The 22,741-nt window shown below is 43.5% G+C and overlaps 1 protein-coding gene across 2 annotated transcripts; it reads left to right on the forward strand.

The window, feature by feature from the left end:
• Positions 1-22,263, forward strand: fkbp9 (FKBP prolyl isomerase 9). 2 transcript variants are annotated; one of them, XM_046325918.1, is made up of 10 exons: positions 1-638; positions 1,337-1,482; positions 8,525-8,714; positions 10,755-10,894; positions 11,487-11,676; positions 19,328-19,473; positions 19,596-19,785; positions 19,867-20,012; positions 20,122-20,285; positions 20,660-22,263. In XM_046325918.1, exons 1-10 carry the CDS (start codon positions 436-438, stop codon positions 20,834-20,836), a joined length of 1,692 nt encoding a protein of 563 aa, XP_046181874.1. In that variant the 5' UTR covers positions 1-435; the 3' UTR covers positions 20,837-22,263. The 2 variants fall into 2 exon arrangements, with proteins under 2 accessions (XP_046181874.1, XP_046181873.1); XM_046325917.1 differs by having other exon boundaries at positions 4-638; positions 10,755-10,900.
• The last annotated feature ends 478 nt before the right edge of the window (positions 22,264-22,741 follow it).

The following is a 22,741-nucleotide window of genomic DNA, read 5'->3' on the forward strand; positions in this document are numbered from 1 at the left end:
AGAAACACCCCCTGAAAAACTCAGACACTGTTCCACCGCCACTCCATAGCCAAGCCTTGCGTAATAGCCCTATAGACTGTACATGTGTGACTGAATGTAAACTAGGCCTATTCTACAGTAGTAGTTTGTGTTTGTTGGTCTTGCGGTGGGGATGTAGTTTATTTGATCTCTAGCTGTGACTATAGGCCCTCCGTTTGGCGTTTCCACGTCTACATATCTGTTGTGTGCTACTGCGCCTGCGCCATACGTGGTACCCAAATCCTCCCATTCAATTCAATCCCGAACAGACAGGGATCAAGGGAAGAAGAGAAGAACTGGAAGCAGGAGACCAGAGGAATCCGAACAATCGGGGGAAAAAGAAAGAGAGCGATAACAACCGCTACAAGTCACGGTTATCCACCATACTTTTTGTCGGTAAAGGAGAGGCGTGTGAAGATGAAACAGTGCGTGCACGGGATGATATATCTGGCGGTTCTGGTGGCGTTTGCCGCCTGTGACGCCCCCCCGGTACCGTTAGATGACATCGCCATTGAGAAAACGTTCGTGCCAGAGCAGTGCGTGCGCGCTGTGAAAGTAGGGGATTATGTTCGCTACCATTATAATGGCATGTTCCCGGATGGAAAGAAATTTGACTCCAGGTAAGAAAGTTTTTATTTTCCACTCTTCTCCAGTCCTGTAGTTCCTGCACGCTGTTCACGTTGCAGAGAGTAGCGTGCACGTCAATAAATTTAAGCGTGCGTTCTATTACCCGGTCGGACCAAACAGCCACGCAGGCAGAGAGAACGAGAGCCCCCATTCACTGAGAGAGAGGGAGACTCTTCATGCTGTCTCCAAGTCTGAACTAAATAAATAGTGAAACTATATTTTCACTCCGGAGTAAACAGTCATATTCTGCTACTAAATATATGGTTCGTTAACCAACTGCAAGGACGTACACGTGTCGGCCTTCCTAGCCTACTCTAGAGCATGCACACACAGGTAGCATATCTGGTGTGTGAGTGTATGTCACCTATGGCCAGCAGAGTGATCATGTAAAATAAAAAAAATACTACAAATATGAATGAATTCATTAATGTAAACCCTTGGCTAGAAAGAGACCAGTAGACCCAATAAGTAATGTGCGTGGCAGAACTGAGATGTAGTAGGCTAGGCCTAGTGATACGACATGGTAACCACAGTCTCACCGCAGCCAACCAAGTCATGACTGAGTGAATCAGTGAAGTAAGTTAGTGAATGAATACATGAACGTATGGACATTTTGACCTTGTTTCTTGTCTTTCTTTCTGTCTTTTTTGTTTGAGATGTTGGCAGCTCCCATAACTTGTGTGTGTTGCAGCTATGACCGCAGCAGCACCTACAATGTGTATGTGGGTAAGAAGCAGCTGATTGAAGGGATGGACAGAGCTCTGGTAGGGATGTGTGTCAACGAGAGACGACTGGTCAAGATCCCCCCACAACTGGCCTACGGGAAGGAAGGATACGGTAAGATCATAACATAGATTTTAACATTAATATACATCATATAATGGAGTTTTAGCTTATAACCAATCAATAACTATATTTATACTTACCTGTTCTACCTGTAACCTGTGTGTTTTGCATGTAACAATAAACATAGCTAATAACTTAGTTGATAATATAGCTTGTAACATGGTTATAGACATTGTTGTCTCTTGTCTGTTTGATTAATAGTGCAGCTGCGCAGGTAGCAGTGTGTGTGGGTGGTTGGATCTGTGTGTTTTTAGGTTTGTGTGTGTGTAGAAGCTGGTGTTTACTGTTCGGAGGTATTCATAAACACCAAGTATTAATGCAAGCTTGACAGGAAGTGGGTGGTCCATGTTGAATTGGGTCACAGTGACATCACAGACCAGGAAGTGCTGCTTGTTCATGTTACTGTATTACTGTACGCTGCATGGTGGCCTGAGATTTTATTTATTTTATTTCACCTTTATTTAACCAGGTAGGCTAGTTGAGAACAAGTTCTCATTTACAACTGCGACCTGGCCAAGATAAAGCAAAGCAGTGCAACACAAACAACAACACAGAGTTACACATAGAATAAACAAACATACAGTCAATAACACAATAGAGAAAAAGTCTTAATACAGTGTGTGCAAATGAGGTAAGATAAGGGAGGTAGGCAATAAATAGGCCATAGTGGCGAAACAATTACAATTTAGCCATTAAACACTGGAGTGATAGATGTGCAAAATATGAATGTGCAAGTAGAGATACTGGGGTGCAAAGGACCAAAACATTAATTAATAAATAACAGTATGGGGATGAGGAAGTTGGATGGGCTATTTACAGGTGCAGTGATCTGTGAGCTGCTCTGACAGCTGGTGCTTAAAGTTAGTGAGGGAGATATGAGTCTACAGCTTCAGTGATTTTTGCAATTCGTTCCAGTCATTGACAGCAGAGAACTGGAAGGAAAGGCGGCCAAACGAGGAATTGGCTTTGGGGATGACCAGTGAAATATACTTGTTGTAGCGAGTGCTACGGGTGGGTGGTGTTAATGTGACTAGTGAGCTGAGACAAGGCGGGGCTTTACCTAGCAAAGACTTATAGATGACCTGGAGCCAGTGGGTTTGGCGACAAATATGAAGCAAGGGCCAGCCAACGAGAGCATACAGGTCGCAGTGGTGGGTAGTATATGGGGCTTTGTTTGGTGACAGAACGGATGGAACTGTGATAGACTGCATCCAATTTGCTGAGTAAAGTGTTGGAGGCTATTTTGTAAATTACATCGCCGAAGTCAAGGATCGGTAGGATAGTCAGTTTTACGAGGGTATGTTTGGCAGCATGAGTGAAGGATGCTTTGTTGCGAAATAGGAAGCCGATTCTAGATTTAATTTTGGATTGGAGATGCTTAAAACTTCATGCGGATAAGTGGGACGCTAGCGTCCCACCTCGACAACTTCCGGTGAAATTGCAGTGCGCGAAATTCAAATGACAGAAATAGTCATATTTAACATTCATGACAATACAAATGTCATGCATCAGTTAAAAGCTTAACTTCTGGTTAATCCAGCCGCTGTGTCAGATTTCAAAAAGGCTTTACTTGAAAGCACACCATGCGATTATCTGAGGACAGCGCCCAGCCCACAAAGCATTAAAAACATTTTCTAACCAGGCAGATGCGCCACGAAAGTCAGAAATAGTAATAAAATAAATCACTTACCTTTGAAGATCTTATTCTGTTGGCACTCCAAAAGGTCCCAGCTACATCACAAATGGTCATTTTGTTCGATGAAGTCCTTCATTATATCCCCAAAAACTCAGTTTAGCTGGCACACTTCATTCAATAATCCACCGGTTTCCCTCCTTCAAAATGCATACAGAATGAATCCCAAACGTTACCAATAAACTTCACCAAACAAGTCAAACAATTTTTATAATCAAACCTTAGGTACCCTAATATGTAAAGAAATTATCAAATTTAAGACGGAGAATCGTTATTGTCATTACCGGAGATAAACAACAAAGTACCCGCATTCACCAGAACGCGTAACAAACACTACAGCCAAAATGGGAGCCACTACAAATTACAAACTACAAATTCTAGCTAATTTTTCCAAAAACAAGCCTGAAACTCTTTCTAAAGACTGTTGACAGCTAGTGGATGCCCTAGGAACTGCAATCTGGGAGGTATTCCCTTCATATTAAAAATGACAGCCATAGGAATCAATGATGGGCTGAATTTATTTTTTCTGGATGGTTTGTCCTCAGGGTTTCGCCTGCCATATCAGTTTTGTTATACTCACAGACATTATTTTAACAGTTTTAGAAACTGAGTGTTTTATATCCAAATCTACCACTAATATGCATATCCTAGCTTCTGGGCCTGAGTAACAGTTAGGTTACTTTAGGCACGCTTGTCATCCAGACGTCAAAATACTGCCCCCTAGCCCAAAGAGGTTAATGTGAGTCTGGAAGGAGAGTTTACAGTCTAACCAGACACCTAGGTATTTGTAGTTGTCCACATATTCTAAGTCAGAACCGTCCAGAGTGGTGATGCTGGACAGGCGAGCAGGTGCGGGCAGCGATTGGTTGAAGAGCATGCATTTAGTTTTACTTGCATTTAAGAGCAGTTGTAGGCCACGGAAGGAGAGTTGTATGGCATTGAAGCTCGTCTGGAGGTTAGTTAACACAGTGTCCAAAGAAGGGCCAGATGTATAAAGAATGGTGTCGTCTGCATAGAGGTGGATCAGAGAATCACCAGCAGCAAGAGCGACATCATTGATGTATACAGAGAAAAGAGTCAGCCCGAGAATTGAACCCTGTGGCACCCCCATAGAGACTGCCAGAGGTCCGGATAACAGGCCCTCTGATTTGACACACTGAACTCTGTCTGAGAAGTAGTTGCTGAACCAGGCGAGGCAGTCATTGAGAAACAAAGGCTGTTGAGTCTGCCGATAAAAATGTGGTGATTGACAGAGTCGAAAGCCTTGGCCAGGTTGATGACTACATATACACTGTATTGTCTCTTATCGATGGCGGTTATGGTATCGTTCAGGACCTTGAGCGTGGCTGAGGTGCACCCATGACCAGCTTGGAAACCAGATTGCATAGTGGAGAAGGTATGGTGGGATTCGAAATGGTCGGTGATCTGTTTGTTAACTTGGCTTTCGAAGACCTTAGAAAGGCAGGGTAGGATAGATATAGGTCTGTAGCAGTTTGGGTATGGAGTGTCTTCCCCTTTGAAGAGGGGGATGACCGTGGCAGATTTCCAATCTTTGGGGATCTTAGACAATACGAAAGAGAGATTGAACAGGCTAGTAATAGGGGTTGCAACAATTTCGGCTGATCATTTTTAAAAGAGAGGGTCCAGATTGTCTAGCCCTGATAATTTGTAGGGGTCCAGATTTTGCAGTTCTTTCAAAACATCAGCTATCTGGATTTGGGTGAAGGAGAAATGGGGAGGCTTGGGAAAGTTGCTGTGGGGAGTGCAGGGGCTGACCAGGGTATGGGTGGCCAGGTGAAAAGCATGGCCAGCCGTAGAAAAATGCTTATTGAAATTCTCAATTATAGTGGATTTATCGGTGGTGACAGTGTTTCCTTGCCTCAGTGCAGTGGGCAGCTGGGAGGAGGTGCTCTAATTCTCCATGGATTTTACAGTGTCCCAGAACTTTTTGGAGTTTGTGCTGCAGGGTGCAAATTTCTGTTTGAAAAAGCTAGCCTTTACCTTCCTAACTGCCTGTGTATATTGGTTCCTAACCTCTCTGAAAAGTTGCATATCGCAGGGGCTATTTGATGCTAATGCCGTACGCCACAGGATGTTTTTGTGCTGGTCAAGAGCAGTCAGGTCTAGAGTGAACCACGGGCTATATCTGTTCCTGGTTCTATTTTTTTTTAATGGGGCATGCTTATTTAAGATTGTGAGGAAAGCACTTTTAAAGAATAACCAGGCATCTTATACTGACGGAATGAGGTCTATATCCTTCCAGGATACCTGGGCCAGGTCGATTAGGAAGGCCTAATCAAACGCTCCATAAATTGTTTCAGGGAGCGTTTGACAGTGATGAGGGGTGGTCGTTTGACCGCAGACCCATTACGGACGCAAGCAATGAGGCAGTGATTGCTGAGATCCTGGTTGAAGACAGCAGAGCTGTATTTGGAGGGCAGGTTGGTTAGGATGATATCTAAGAGGTTGCCCATGGTTATGGATTTGGGTTTGTACCTGGTAGGTTCATTGATAATTTGTGTGAGATTGACGGCATCAAACTTAGATTGTAGAATGGCCGCGGTGTTAAGCATGTCCCAGTTTAGGTCACCTGACAGCACAAGCTCTGAAGATAAATGGGAGGCAATCAATTCACATATGGTTTCCAGGGCACAGCTGGGGGCAGAGGGGGGTCTATATCAAGCGGCAACGGTGACAGACTTGTTTCTGGAAAGGTGGATTTTTAAAAGTAGAAGCTCAAATTTTTGGGGCACAGACCTGGATAGTAAGACAGAACTCTGCAGGCTATCTCAACAGTAGATTGCAACTCCGCCCCCTTTGGCAGTTCTATCTTGTCGGAAAATGTTATAGTTAGGGATGGACATTTCTGGGTTTTTGGGGGCCTTCCTAAGCCAGGATTCAGACACAGCTAGGACATCCGGTTTGGCAGAGTGTGCTAAAGCAGGGAATAAAACAAACTTAGGGAGGAGGCTTCTAATGTTAACATGCATGAAACCAAGGCTTTTACAGTTACAGAAGTCAACAAATGAGAGCACCTAGGAAGTGGGAGTGGAGCTAGGCACTGCAGGGCCTGGATTAACCTCTACATCACCAGAGGAACAGAGGAGGAGTAGGATAAGGGTATGGCTAAGGGCTATAAGAACTGGTTGTCTAGTACGTTCGGGACAGAGTAAAAGGAGCAGGTTTCTGGGAGCGCTAGAATAGATTCAATGCATGATGTACAGACAAAGGTATGGATGTGAACACAGTTGAGGTAAATCTAGGCATTGAGTGACGATGAGAGAGGTATTGTCTCTAGAGGCATCAATTAAACCAGGTGAGGTAACCGCATTTGACATGAACAAACCCTTATTGTAGACAGATTAATCTGCTGACCCTCTTGAACTGAGACATAGAGGTGAACTCTGCTTTAGTGTTGTAGGAGTACCCTTCATTCACAGTGAGACAGACATCACAGCCCAGACCGGTGGCTTCGCCGGCATTACCCACAGTTACATGCACAGCATTAGCAGTGTGTTTGTGCTATTAGTATGTGGGTATTAGTGCGTGTGTTTGGGTGTGTTTGTGTGAATAAGGAGGTCACCAAGTGGACTGGTTGATTTTGCATGAGGAGAGATTCAAACAGAAATGTGTGGCCTTACTTACATTTACATTTAACATTTAAGTCATTTAGCAGACGCTCTTATCCAGAGCGACTTACAAATTGGTGCATTCACCTTATGACATCCAGTGGAACAGCCACTTTACAATAGTGCATCTAAATCTTTTAAGGGGGGGGGGTGAGAAGGATTACTTTATCCTATCCTAGGCATTCCTTAAAGAGGTGGGGTTTGGAATGTAGGGACTGGTAAAGAGAGAGAGCAAGTGAGATGGAGAGAGAGAAAGGAAGACGTGGTGGCATGTATGGAGTGATAAATGTAGGTGTCTACTTTGTAGAGGGAGAAATGGAGGAGCGCGTCTCTGCCAGCAGAGAGAACAACTGCCAGCTCACCAGTATGGATTTAATCACAGCCATCCTCAACTTCCCTACCCCTCCTTCTCACCTCCTCTCATCTTCCCTCCCTCATAACAATGTCTGTTCCATATATGGTTTATAATCTCTGATTCATTGCCTTCTTCATAGAGATAATTCCATGTTCATCTGTCTAGTTTAACAATGAGAGAAAGAAGAGAGAAAGTGGAGAGACAGAATGAGAGAAAGAAGAGAGAAAGTGGAGAGACAGAATGAGAGAAAGAAGAGAGAAAGTGGAGAGACAGAATGAGAGAAAGAAGAGAGAAAGTGGAGAGAGAATGAGATAAAGAAGAGAGAAAGTGGAGACAGAATGAGAGAAAGAAGAGAGAAAGTGGAGACAGAATGAGAGAAAGAAGAGAGAAAGTGGAGAGACAGAATGAGAGAAAGTGGAGAGACAGAATGAGAGAAAGAAGAGAGAAAGTGGAGACAGAATGAGAGAAAGAAGAGAGAAAGTGGAGAGACAGAATGAGAGAAAGAAGAGAGAAAGTGGACAGACAGAATGAGAGAAAGAAGAGAGAAAGTGGAGAGAAAGAAGAGAGAAAGTGGAGAGACAGAATGAGAGAAAGAAGAGAGAAAGTGGAGAGACAGAATGAGAGAAAGTGGAGACAGAATGAGAGAAATAAGAGAGAAAGTGGAGACAGAATGAGAGAAAGAAGAGAGAAAGTGGAGAGACAGAATGAGATAAAGAAGAGAGAAAGTGGAGAGACAGAATGAGAGAAAGAAGAGAGAAAGTGGAGAGACAGAATGAGAGAAAGAAGAGAGAAAGTGGAGACAGAATGAGAGAAAGAAGAGAGAAAGTGGAGAGACAGAATGAGAGAAAGTGGAGAGACAGAATGAGAGAAAGAAGAGAGAAAGTGGAGAGACAGAATGAGAGAAAGAAGAGAGAAAGTGGAGAGACAGAATGAGAGAAAGAAGAGAGAAAGTGGAGACAGAATGAGAGAAAGAAGAGAGAAAGTGGAGAGACAGAATGAGAGAAAGTGGAGAGACAGAATGAGAGAAAGAAGAGAGAAAGTGGAGAGACAGAAGAGAGAAAGTGGAGAGACAGAATGAGAGAAAGAAGAGAGAAAGTGGAGAGACAGAATGAGAGAAAGAAGAGAGAAAGTGGAGACAGAATGAGAGAAAGAAGAGAGAAAGTGGAGACAGAATGAGAGAAAGAAGAGAGAAAGTGGAGAGACAGAATGAGAGAAAGAAGAGAGAAAGTGGAGAGACAGAATGAGAGAAAGAAGAGAGAAAGTGGAGACAGAATGAGAGAAAGAAGAGAGAAAGTGGAGAGACAGAATGAGAGAAAGAACGAGTGTAACTAATGTCATCCTCCCTTACTCCTCCAGGTGATGTAATCCCTTCAGATGCGATCCTCCATTTTGATGTTCTGTTGTTGGACGTGTGGAACCCTGATGATGTGGTTCAGATGAAGACGTACTACACCCCTGAGAACTGCTCTAGGAAGGTAGAGGTGTCAGACTACGTACGTTATCATTACAACGGAACACTGCTGGATGGAACACTGTTCGACTCCAGGTGAGACACGAGATAAGATATCGACGACAAAACACTACTAACACACACGTCATGCTACTAACACACATTACACACTACTAACACACTATAACTACTAACACACACGTCATGCTACTAACACACACGTCATGCTACTAACACACACGTCATGCTACTAACACACATTACACACTACTAACACACTATAACTACTAACACACACGTCATGCTACTAACACACATTACACACTACTAACACACTATAACTACTAACACACACGTCATGCTACTAACACACACGTCATGCTACTAACACACACGTCATGCTACTAACACACATTACACACTACTAACACACTATTACTACTAACACACACGTCATGCTACTAACACACATTACACACTACTAACACACTATAACTACTAACACACACGTCATGCTACTAACACACATTACACACTACTAACACACTATAACTACTAACACACACGTCATGCTACTAACACACATTACACACTACTAACACACTATAACTACTAACACACACGTCATGCTACTAACACACATTACACACTACTAACACACTATAACTACTAACACACACGTCATGCTACTAACACACATTACACACTACTAACACACTATAACTACTAACACACACGTCATGCTACTAACACACATTACACACTACTAACACACTATAACTACTAACACACACGTCATGCTACTAACACACTATAACTACTAACACACACGTCATGCTACTAACACACATTACACACTACTAACACACTATAACTACTAACACACACGTCATGCTACTAACACACACGTCATGCTACTAACACACACGTCATGCTACTAACACACACGTCATGCTACTAACACACATTACACACTACTAACACACACTACAACTATTATCACACACTACTAACACTCACTACATACTACTAACACACTATAACTACTAACACACACTACTAACACACGCTACACACTACTAACACACACGTCATGCTACTAACACACATTACACACTACTAACACACGCTACACACTACTAACACACACGTCATGCTACTAACACACATTACACACTACTAACACACGCTACACACTACTAACACACACGTCATGCTACTAACACACATTACACACTACAACTATTATCACACACTACTAACACTCACTACATACTACTAACACACTATAACTACTAACACACACTACTAACACACTATAACTACTAACACACACTACTAACACACACGTCATGCTACTAACACACATTACACACTACTAACACACACACTACTAACACTCACTACATACTACTAACACACTATAACTACTAACACACACTACTAACACACACGTCATGCTACTAACACACATTACACACTACTAACACACACTACAACTATTATCACACACTACTAACACACACGTCATGCTACTAACACACATCACACACTACTAACACACACTACAACTATTATCACACACTACTAACACTCACTACATATTACTAACACACTATAACTACTAACACACACTACTAACACACGCTACACACTACTAACACAAACTACACACTACTAACCCGCACTACACACTTCTAACACACGCTACACACTACTAACACACACTACACACTACTAACACACACTACTAACACACACTACACACTACTAACACACACTACACACTACTAACACACACTACACACTACTAACACACACTACACACTACTAACACACACTACACACTACTAACACACGCTACACACTACTAACACACACGTCATGCTACTAACACACACTACACACTTCTAACACACGCTACACACTACTAACACACACTACACACTACTAAGAAATCTACACGCACAGGGAGAGGCATGAAGAGAGGCCCTGCAAGGAAGGAGATGATAGAGGAGAGGAGGGTTACATTTGTAGGATTTCCAATAAATAAATATCTGCTGTGTTTGTGGTCTTCTAATAAGTATTTTCTTATTCGCTCCCCATTTCCCTCCCTCCCTCTCCCTCTCCCTGTAGCCACACCCGTATGCGTACCTATGACACCTATGTGGGGATTGGCTGGCTGATCGCTGGCATGGATCAGGGGCTTCTGGGCATGTGTGTCGGGGAGAAACGCATCATCACCATGCCCCCATCGCTAGGATACGGATCAAACGGTGATGGTTAGTAGGTGCTGCTGGGTAATGGAGTTGTTTCTGAGTGTTATCCCAGTCCAGGCCTCTCTAGTACTATTGGACCAGAGATGGCATCATAAGTATAACCGTCTCTCTAGGTAGTGATATCCCTGGTGTTTGACGTGGTCCTACTGAACTTACATAACCCTAGTCTAACCCTCCTATCTCTCCTCCCCTTTCCATCCATCCATCCATCCCATCCCTCTCTAGGTAGTGATATCCCACAGCAGGCCTCCCTGGTGTTTGACGTGGTCCTACTGAACTTACATAACCCTAGTCTAACCCTCCTATCTCTCCTCCCCTTTCTTTCCATCCATCCATCCCATCCCTCTCTAGGTAGTGATATCCCTGGTGTTTGACGTGGTCCTACTGAACTTACATAACCCTAGTCTAACCCTCCTATCTCTCCTCCCCTTTCTTTCCATCCATCCATCCCATCCCTCTCTAGGTAGTGATATCCCACAGCAGGCCTCCCTGGTGTTTGACGTGGTCCTACTGAACTTACATAACCCTAGTCTAACCCTCCTATCTCTCCTCCCCTTTCTTTCCATCCATCCATCCCATCCCTCTCTAGGTAGTGATATCCCACAGCAGGCCTCCCTGGTGTTTGATGTAGTCCTCTTGGACCTCCATAACCCTAAAGACGGTGTCAGTATCATCAACCAGGACATACCTCAACCCTGCCACAGGAAGAGTGTTGCTGGGGACTTCATCAGATACCACTATAACGGATCACTACTGGACGGGACCTTCTTCGACTCCAGGTGAGGAAGAGAGCGATGAAGAGAGAGTGTGTGTGACTTCATAAATGTGTATGTAAAAAATGCTTCCTTATTGCCTTTGGGCATTGTTTTCCCTTTATTTGTAATTCTTATTTTGTCCTCATGGTGGCAGTAACCTTAAACTAAACTAGATAGACAAATGAGTTCAAGATTTACTGAATGAATCCAACCAGGAGAATAAAAATGGCACTTTTATCTTACAAGAAAACAAGTAAATTTAAGTTCAGACTGAATAGGGTGTAGAATTTAGAATCTACAACTTAGTTACTTAGATTTAGAAATGTAGGCAAAGGTTTTGTTTGTAACATGTTTCATTCTGTACATATGATTATTGTCCTCTCAGCTACTCCCGTAACCGTACATATGATTATTGTCCTCTCAGCTACTCCCGTAACCGTACATATGATTATTGTCCTCTCAGCTACTCCCGTAACCGTACATATGATTATTGTCCTCTCAGCTACTCCCGTAACCGTACATATGATTATTGTCCTCAGCTACTCCCGTAACCGTACATATGATTATTGTCCTCTCAGCTACTCCCGTAACCGTACATATGATTATTGTCCTCTCAGCTACTCCCGTAACCGTACATATGATTATTGTCCTCTCAGCTACTCCTGTAACCGTACATATGATTATTGTCCTCTCAGCTACTCCCGTAACCGTACATATGATTATTGTCCTCTCAGCTACTCCCGTAACCGTACATATGATTATTGTCCTCTCAGCTACTCCCCGTATATGATTATTGTCCTCTCAGCTACTCCCGTAACCGTACATATGATTATTGTCCTCTACAACCGCTATGATTATTGTCCTCTCAGCTACTCCGTAACCGTACATATGATTATTGTCCTCTCAGCTACTCCCGTAACCGTACATATGATTATTGTCCTCTCAGCTACTCCCGTAACCGTACATATGATTATTGTCCTCTCAGCTACTCCCGTAACCGTACATATGATTATTGTCCTCTCAGCTACTCCCGTAACCGTACATATGATTATTGTCCTCTCAGCTACTCCCGTAACCGTACATATGATTATTGTCCTCTCAGCTACTCCCGTAACCGTACATATGATTATTGTCCTCTCAGCTACTCCCGATTATGATTGTCATATGATTATTGTCCTCAGCTACTCCCATAACCGTACATATGATTATTGTCCTCTCAGCTACTCCTCTCAGATTATTGTCTAGCTACCCCGTAACCGTACATATGATTATTGTCCTCTCAGCTACTCCCGTAACCGTACATATGATTATTGTCCTCTCAGCTACTCCCGTAACCGTACATATGATTATTGTCCTCTCAGCTACTCCCGTAACCGTACATATGATTATTGTCCTCCCGTAACCGTACAGCTACTCCTCTCAGCTAACCCGTAACCGATATGATTATTGTCCTCTCAGCTACTCCCGTAACCGTACATATGATTATTGTCCTCTCAGCTACTCCCGTAACCGTACATATGATTATTGTCCTCTCAGCTACTCCCGTAACCGTACATATGATTATTGTCCTCTCAGCTACTCCCGTAACCGTACATATGATTATTGTCCTCTCAGCTACTCCCGTAGCATATGATTATTGTCCTCTCAGTAAACCGTACATATGATTATTGTCCTCTCAGCTACTCCCGTAACCGTACATATGATTATTGTCCTCTCAGCTACTCCCGTAACCGTACATATGATTATTGTCCTCTCAGCTACTCCCGTAACCGTACATATGATTATGATTATTGTCCTCCTCTCAGCTACTCCCGTAACCGTACATATGATTATTGTCCTCATATGATTATTGTCCTCTCAGCTACTCCCGTAACCGTACATATGATTATTGTCCTCTCAGCTACTCCCGTAACCGTACATATGATTATTGTCCTCTCAGCTACTCCCGTAACCGTACATATGATTATTGTCCTCTCAGCTACTCCTCGTAACCGTACATATGATTATTGTCCTCTCAGCTACTCCCGTAACCGTACATATGATTATTGTCCTCTCAGCTACTCCCGTAACCGTACATATGATTATTGTCCTCTCAGCTACTCCTGTAACCGTACATATGATTATTGTCCTCTCAGCTCTCAGCTACTCCCCGTAACCGTACATATGATTATTGTCCTCTCAGCTACTCCTGTAACCGTACATATGATTATTGTCCTCTCAGCTACTCCCGTAACCGTATATGATTATTGTCCTCATATGCTTACTCCCAGTAACCGTACATATGATTATTGTCCTCTCAGCTACTCCCGTAACCGTACATATGATTATTGTCCTCTCAGCTACTCCTGTAACCGTACATATGATTATTGTCCTCTCAGCTACTCCCCGTAACCGTACATATGATTATTGTCCTCTCAGCTACTCCCGTAACCGTACATATGATTATTGTCCTCTCAGCTACTCCCGTAACCGTACATATGATTATTGTCCTCTCAGCTACTCCGTAACCGTACATATGATTATTGTCCTCTCAGCTACTCCCGTAACCGTACATATGATTATTGTCCTCTCAGCTACTCCCGTAACCGTATATGATTATTGTCCTCTCAGCTACTCCCGTAACCGTACATATGATTATTGTCCTCTCAGCTACTCCCGTAACCGTACATATGATTATTGTCCTCTCAGCTACTCCCGTAACCGTACATATGATTATTGTCCTCTCAGCTACTCCCGTAACCGTACATATGATTATTGTCCTCTCAGCTACTCCCGTAACCGTACATATGATTATTGTCCTCTCAGCTACTCCCGTAACCGTACATATGATTATTGTCCTCTCAGCTACTCCCGTAACCGTACATATGATTATTGTCCTCTCAGCTACTCCCGTAACCGTACATATGATTATTGTCCTCTCAGCTACTCCCGTAACCGTACATATGATTATTGTCCTCTCAGCTACTCCCGTAACCGTACATATGATTATTGTCCTCTCAGCCCGTAACATATGATTATTGTCCTCAGCTACTCCTGTAACCGTACATATGATTATTGTCCTCTCAGCTACTCCCGTAACCGTACATATGATTATTGTCCTCTCAGCTACTCCCGTAACCGTACATATGATTATTGTCCTCAGCTACTCCTGTAACCGTACATATGATTATTGTCCTCTCAGCTACTCCCGTAACCGTACATATGATTATTGTCCTCTCAGCTACTCCCGTAACCGTACATATGATTATTGTCCTCTCAGCTACTCCCGTAACCGTACATATGATTATTGTCCTCTCAGCTACTCCCGTAACCGTACATATGATTATTGTCCTCTCAGCTACTCCCGTAACCGTACATATGATTATTGTCCTCTCAGCTACTCCCGTAACCGTACATATGATTATTGTCCTCAGCTACTCCCGTAACCGTACATATGATTATTGTCCTCTCAGCTACTCCCGTAACCGTACATATGATTATTGTCCTCTCAGCTACTCCCGTAACCGTACATATGATTATTGTCCTCTCAGCTACTCCCGTATATGATTATTGTCCGTACATATGATTATTGTCCTCTCAGCTACTCCCGTAACCGTACATATGATTATTGTCCTCTCAGCTACTCCCGTAACCGTACATATGATTATTGTCCTCTCAGCTACTCCCGTAACCGTACATATGATTATTGTCCTCTCAGCTACTCCCGTAACCGCTCTCAGCTCCCGTAACCGTACATATGATTATTGTCCTCTCAGCTACTCCCGTAACCGTACATATGATTATTGTCCTCTCAGCTACTCCCGTAACCGTACATATGATTATTGTCCTCTCAGCTACTCCCGTAACCGTACATATGATTATTGTCCTCTCAGCTACTCCCGTAACCGTACATATGATTATTGTCCTCTCAGCTACTCCTGTAACCGTACATATGATTATTGTCCTCTCAGCTACTCCCGTAACCGTACATATGATTATTGTCCTCTCAGCTACTCCCGTAACCGTACATATGATTATTGTCCTCTCAGCTACTCCCGTAACCGTACATATGATTATTGTCCTCTCAGCTACTCCCGTAACCGTACATATGATTATTGTCCTCTCAGCTACTCCCCCGTAACCGTACATATGATTATTGTCCTCTCAGCTACTCCCGTAACCGTACATATGATTATTGTCCTCTCAGCTACTCCCGTAACCGTACATATGATTATTGTCCTCAGCTACTCCCGTAACCGTACATATGATTATTGTCCTCTCAGCTACTCCCGTAACCGTACATATGATTATTGTCCTCTCAGCTACTCCCGTAACCGTACATATGATTATTGTCCTCAGCTACCCCGTAACCGTACATATGATTATTGTCCTCTCAGCTACTCCCGTAACCGTACATATGATTATTGTCCTCTCAGCTACTCCCGTAACCGTACATATGATTATTGTCCTCTCAGCTACTCCCGTAACCGTACATATGATTATTGTCCTCTCAGCTACTCCCGTAACCGTACATATGATTATTGTCCTCTCAGCTACTCCCGTAACCGTACATATGATTATTGTCCTCTCAGCTACTCCCGTAACCGTACATATGATTATTGTCCTCTCAGCTACTCCCGTAACCGTACATATGATTATTGTCCTCTCAGCTACTCCCGTAACCGTACATATGATTATTGTCCTCTCAGCTACTCCCGTAACCGTACATATGATTATTGTCCTCTCAGCTACTCCCGTAACCGTACATATGATTATTGTCCTCTCAGCTACTCCTGTAACCGTACATATGATTATTGTCCTCTCAGCTACTCCTGTAACCGTACATATGATTATTGTCCTCTCAGCTACTCCCGAACCGTTATGATTATTGTCCTCAGCTACTCCCGTAACCGTACATATGATTATTGTCCTCTCAGCTACTCCCGTAACCGTACATATGATTATTGTCCTCTCAGCTACTCCCGTAATATGATTATTGTCCTCTCAGCTACTCCCGTACATATGATTATTGTCCTCAGCTACTCCCGTAACCGTACATATGATTATTGTCCTCTCAGCTACTCCCGTAACCGTACATATGATTATTGTCCTCAGCTACTCCCGTAACCGTACATATGATTATTGTCCTCTCAGCTACTCCCGTAACCGTACATATGATTATTGTCCTCTCAGCTACTCCCGTAACCGTACATATGATTATTGTCCTCAGCTACTCCCGTAACCGTACATATGATTATTGTCCTCTCAGCTACTCCCGTAACCGTACATATGATTATTGTCCTCAGCTACTCCTGTAACCGTACATATGATTATTGTCCTCTCAGCTACTCCCGTAACCGTACATATGATTATTGTCCTCAGCTACTCCTGTAACCGTACATATGATTATTGTCCTCTCAGCTACTCCCGTAACCGTACATATGATTATTGTCCTCTCCCGCTACTCCTCAGTAACCGTACATATGATTATTGTCCTCAGCTACTCCTGTAACCGTACATATGATTATTGTCCTCTCAGCTACTCCCGTAACCGTACATATGATTATTGTCCTCTCAGCTACTCCCGTAACCGTACATATGATTATTGTCCTCTCAGCTACTCCCGTAACCGTACATATGATTATTGTCCTCTCAGCTACTCCCGTAACCGTACATATGATTATTGTCCTCTCAGCTACTCCCGTAACCGTACATATGATTATTGTCCTCTCAGCTACTCCCGTAACCGTACATATGATTATTGTCCTCTCAGCTACTCCCGTAACCGTACATATGATTATTGTCCTCTCAGCTACTCCGTACATATGATTATTGTCCTCAGCTACGTACATATGATTATTATCCTCTCAGCTACTCCCGTAACCGTACATATGATTATTGTCCTCTCAGCTACTCCTGTAACCGTACATATGATTATTGTCCTCTCAGCTACTCCCGTAACCGTACATATGATTATTGTCCTCTCAGCTACTCCCGTAACCGTACATATGATTATTGTCCTCAGCTACTCCCGTAACCGTAACCTCTCAGCTACATATGATTATTGTCCTCTCAGCTACTCCCGTAACCGTACATATGATTATTGTCCTCTCAGCTACCTCCGTAACCGTACATATGATTATTGTCCTCTCAGCTACTCCCGTAACCGTACATATGATTATTGTCCTCTCAGCTACTCCCGTAACCGTACATATGATTATTGTCCTCTCAGCTACTCCCGTAACCGTACATATGATTATTGTCCTCTCAGCTACTCCCGTAACCGTTATGATTATTGTCCTCAGCTACTCCTCCGTACATATGATTATTGTCCTCTCAGCTACTCCCGTAACCGTACATATGATTATTGTCCTCTCAGCTACTCCCGTAACCGTACATATGATTATTGTCCTCAGCTACTCCCGTAACCGTACATATGATTATTGTCCTCTCAGCTACTCCCGTAACCGTACATATGATTATTGTCCTCTCAGCTACTCCCGTAACCGTACATATGATTATTGTCCTCTCAGCTACTCCCGTACATATGATTATTGTCCTCTCAGCTACTCCCGTAACCGTATATGATTATTGTCCTCTCAGCTACTCCCGTAACCGTACATATGATTATTGTCCTCTCAGCTACTCCCCTCAGCTACTCCCGTAACCGTACATATGATTATTGTCCTCTCAGCTACTCCCGTAACCGTACATATGATTATTGTCCTCTCAGCTACTCCCGTAACCGTACATATGATTATTGTCCTCAGCTACTCCTGTAACCGTACATATGATTATTGTCCTCTCAGCTACTCCCGTAACCGTACATATGATTATTGTCCTCTCAGCTACTCCCGTAACCGTACATATGATTATTGTCCTCAGCTACTCCCGTAACCGTACATATGATTATTGTCCTCTCAGCTACTCCCGTAACCGTACATATGATTATTGTCCTCTCAGCTACTCCCGTAACCGTACATATGATTATTGTCCTCTCAGCTACTCCCGTAACCGTACATATGATTATTGTCCTCAGCTACTCCCGTAACCGTACATATGATTATTGTCCTCTCAGCTACTCCCGTAACCGTACATATGATTATTGTCCTCTCAGCTACTCCCGTAACCGTACATATGATTATTGTCCTCTCAGCTACTCCCGTAACCGTACATATGATTATTGTCCTCTCAGCTACTCCTGTAACCGTACATATGATTATTGTCCTCTCAGCTACTCCCGTAACCGTACATATGATTATTGTCCTCAGCTACTCCTGTAACCGTACCTCTCAGCTACTCCTGTAACCGTACATATGATTATTGTCCTCTCAGCTACTCCCGTAACCGTACATATGATTATTGTCCTCTCAGCTACTCCGTAACCGCATATGATTATTGTCCCTCAGCTACTCCCGTAACCGTACATATGATTATTGTCCTCAGCTACTCCCGTAACAGCTACTCCTCAGCTAACCGTACATATGATTATTGTCCTCTCAGCTACTCCCGTAACCGTACATATGATTATTGTCCTCTCAGCTACTCCCGTAACCGTACATATGATTATTGTCCTCAGCTACTCCCGTAACCGTACATATGATTATTGTCCTCTCAGCTACTCCCGTAACCGTACATATGATTATTGTCCTCTCAGCTACTCCCGTAACCGTACATATGATTATTGTCCTCTCAGCTACTCCCGTAACCGTACATATGATACCTACGTGGGTAAGGGCTATGTGATTGGTGGGATGGACGAGGGTCTGATTGGAGTCTGCATCGGAGAGAAAAGACGCATCATTATCCCACCTCACCTCGGATACGGAGAGGAGGGCACAGGTATGTATAAAAGTGTGTGTGTGTGTGTGTGTGTGTGTGTGTGTGGTGTGTGTTGAGGTTTTCAGTGTACCATCATTTATAGAAAGGTGATTTCATCATCGCCCCCTCCTCTCTCCCCCCAGGTACTAAGATCCCAGGTTCTGCTGTCTTGGTGTTTGATATCCACATCATAGACTTCCACAACCCATCAGACACAGTGGTGATCACTACCAACTATAAACCAGTGGTGTGTGAGACTCTGGCTAAGAAAGGAGACTTTGTTAAATACCACTACAACGCTTCACTCATGGATGGATCCTTCATCGACTCCACGTGAGTAGGAAGATACACTTGGACATGCAAGCACACGCACGCACGCACACACCACACACTTCTAACAATCGCTCTCTCCAGGTATAACTATGGGAAGACGTATAACATTGTGCTAGGAGCCAACCAGGTGGTTCCAGGGATGGAGGAGGGGCTGAAGGAGATGTGTGTTGGAGAGAGAAGACACCTGGTCATACCTCCTCATCTGGGCTACGGAGAGAGGGGAGTGGGTGAGTTACACACATGCCCACACACAAACTTGGGCACAGACAAAGACACAAACTACAAACTTGTCCACTTGCTGTTATTAACCCATTCATGTTCATTGGTGTGTTATAGATGGTGAAGTGCCGGCCAGTGCTGTCCTGATCTTCGACATCGAGATGATTGAGATGGAGGCGGGACTTCCTGATGGCTACATGTTCATCTGGAACGAGGACGTATCAGCTGACCTCTTCACTGAGATGGATGCAGATAAGGACCTACAGGTGTTGGCCTCAGAGGTACGCATCGCAGCTAAACCCCACCCTCAGCTACACACTTAATAGACATACACATGACACTGTGGGTCCTCATGCATCTCACCTATTTTTTATCTGCTCTGATTGAAGACAACTGGACAGCGTATGGCTGCATCTCAGTAGTCTTAAATAGCCTCCTCTCCTTCATCTGCACTGATCTGTAAACACAAGACAAGTAAAAGCAAATATGGTGGAAGAGAAGCCCTACAGAAATAATGTTTTGTATTTCAACAAGCCAGTTAATTTTGATCAGTTCAGGAAGAGAGGAGACAATCTAGTTGATTAACCGAGGCAACTGGCTAACCAATTCACAATTCTCCCTCCCCCTCTCTCCACACCCCCATCCCTCTGTCCAGTTCTCAGACTACATTCTGCGTCAGGTGAACGAGGGTAAAGGACGTCTGGCCCCTGGGTTCGACGCATATCGCATCATTGAGAACATGTTTTCTAACCAGGACCGTAATGGAGACGGAAAGATCACAGAGGACGAGTTCAAACTGAAGGCCGACGAGACCACACACGATGAGCTATAAGAGAGGGGTGCAGAGTGTGTGTGTGTGTGTGTGTGTACGAGGGTGTGTGTGTGTGTTTGTGTGTGTGAGGGATTATATTGTTGGAGGGTGGCGGGGTGAGATGGCAAAGGGTCAGATGTATAGAATTAGAGTTGGTCAGATGTCTATAGAGAACCAAAGAGAGAGGCAGGATGTATTCTGAGTAATGGGCTGAGAATCAAATGGTGGTTTAGTTAGTTTTGACCTGTCGTCTTCGGTGACCAAAGCAGTCTGGTGTTGGCATGGGGAGGGAATGAGAGGGGAGAATAGGAAAGCAGGAGGAATACATTTTGAGGAGATGAGCAATGTAAGAGCATTAGGACAAAGGCCCACGTTTTGGTTAGTAGAGCAGTTTCCCAACTCCAGCCCTTCAGTCCCCAACAGCACATTTTCTCTGAAGCCTTGGACAAACTTGTCTGATACGTGTCAACTAATCATCAAGCCCTGGGCGAGTTGAATATGGTGAGTTTTACAACAAAACGTGTGCTGTTGAGGGTAACGTTACTGGAGGACTGGAGATGGGAAACATTGCATTAGAGGAGCTTGATGTGTTTCTATTGTTGATGATGATGTACCTTTGTTCACCTGCTCTGGCATCACTGATGTGCTTATTATTTTATTGAGTTACTGTTCAGATGGTGTTTTTATTTTATTTTGTTGGTGTTGCCTTTTTCATCTGTGAGAGAATAAGTGCCTGACAATGATTTAGTGACAAACTCTCCACTTTCTGAAGATGATCTCTGGATCTATGTTCTATCCCCCGTGTTTAATAGTTAGTTATTGTCTGTGGGTCAAACGCTTTCAATTTCAAATCTTCTGTCCCACCAACACATCTTATAGAGCACAATTACAGTACTATAAAAATGTTATTTATTGTATTAACAAACACCATGATGGATGCAGGCAGGTGATTGCAGAATTGCTTCCACAGTACCATCTATGCAAGTTCCGTACTATCCAGCTAACGTGTGTGTTTTAGTAAAGGTTTGACAAATGATTCAGGTGCTAAAACATTGTTTATATTCCTTGTTGTCATGTGTACAAACGCTTCCTGTATTCTCTGCTGTCTAAGCCAATCAAGTACAATACTACACATCTAGTCATTCAGCTGCCCACTCACAACACTGTCTCCTATGCAACATTTACCTAAATGTTGGTGCCACTATCAGGTAGTTCATTGTTTTAGTCCCCCCCCCCCCCCCCAATAGATTGTGTTATAATTACGCTATGCTCTGCACACACACCTCACCTGCACCAGCTTTGGCAAAGTGTGTGAAGTGTGTACGTGTGTGTTTGCAACAGTTGAGTTTGTTTTATATCTGATGCCTCTGTTTGAGAGTAATGAGTGATAATGATGCTGTAAATGTGTCGTTTCTAAGGTGCATTTGAATAAATGCACATTCCAACAAGACCTGTCTGTCTCTCTTTAGGTGCAGTGTGTGTGTGTGTGTGTGTGGCTTGCATATGGTGGGAACTGCGCAGCCGGAATAAAAACAGCCAGGGGGCGACAGGGAGGGAGAACGGAGGAGTAATGAGATAAAGAAAGAGAGAGAGAGGAAAAAAAAAAGTGCAGGTTTAAAGTGAAGATATGAAACTCCACTTCTTGGTCAAGGACACCAGAACAGAAACAGTTGTTTTCTAAGTTTGGAATGTATAACAACCATGGAGTCTTTAGCGCGAGCCCGCCTGCCCCTGCACACACACAGTTTCTGGCCGAGGCATAGAATTGTTTTATTGGCTTATATGGATAGGGCTAAATGTAAATGTTTCTTACAGAAGACATATGAAAAGCATATGCATAACCATGGTAGCAACTGAAAGGGAAAAGGTTGGAGAGAATGTGAGTCCAACAGTTCATCTAACACCAGACTGATTACAAAGGGTTTG

This window comes from Oncorhynchus gorbuscha, linkage group LG24, assembly GCF_021184085.1.
Source record: "Oncorhynchus gorbuscha isolate QuinsamMale2020 ecotype Even-year linkage group LG24, OgorEven_v1.0, whole genome shotgun sequence".
Taxonomy (NCBI): domain Eukaryota; kingdom Metazoa; phylum Chordata; class Actinopteri; order Salmoniformes; family Salmonidae; genus Oncorhynchus; species Oncorhynchus gorbuscha.

Coding starts and splice junctions, on each gene's coding strand:
- fkbp9 (XM_046325917.1), top strand. CDS start 436: ATGAAACAGTGCGTGCACGGGATGATATATCTGGCGGTTCTGGTGGCG. Junction 1,483..8,524: donor CTACGGGAAGGAAGGATACG/GTAAGATCATAA, acceptor TTACTCCTCCAG/GTGATGTAATCCCTTCAGAT. Junction 8,715..10,754: donor GGAACACTGTTCGACTCCAG/GTGAGACACGAG, acceptor CTCTCCCTGTAG/CCACACCCGTATGCGTACCT.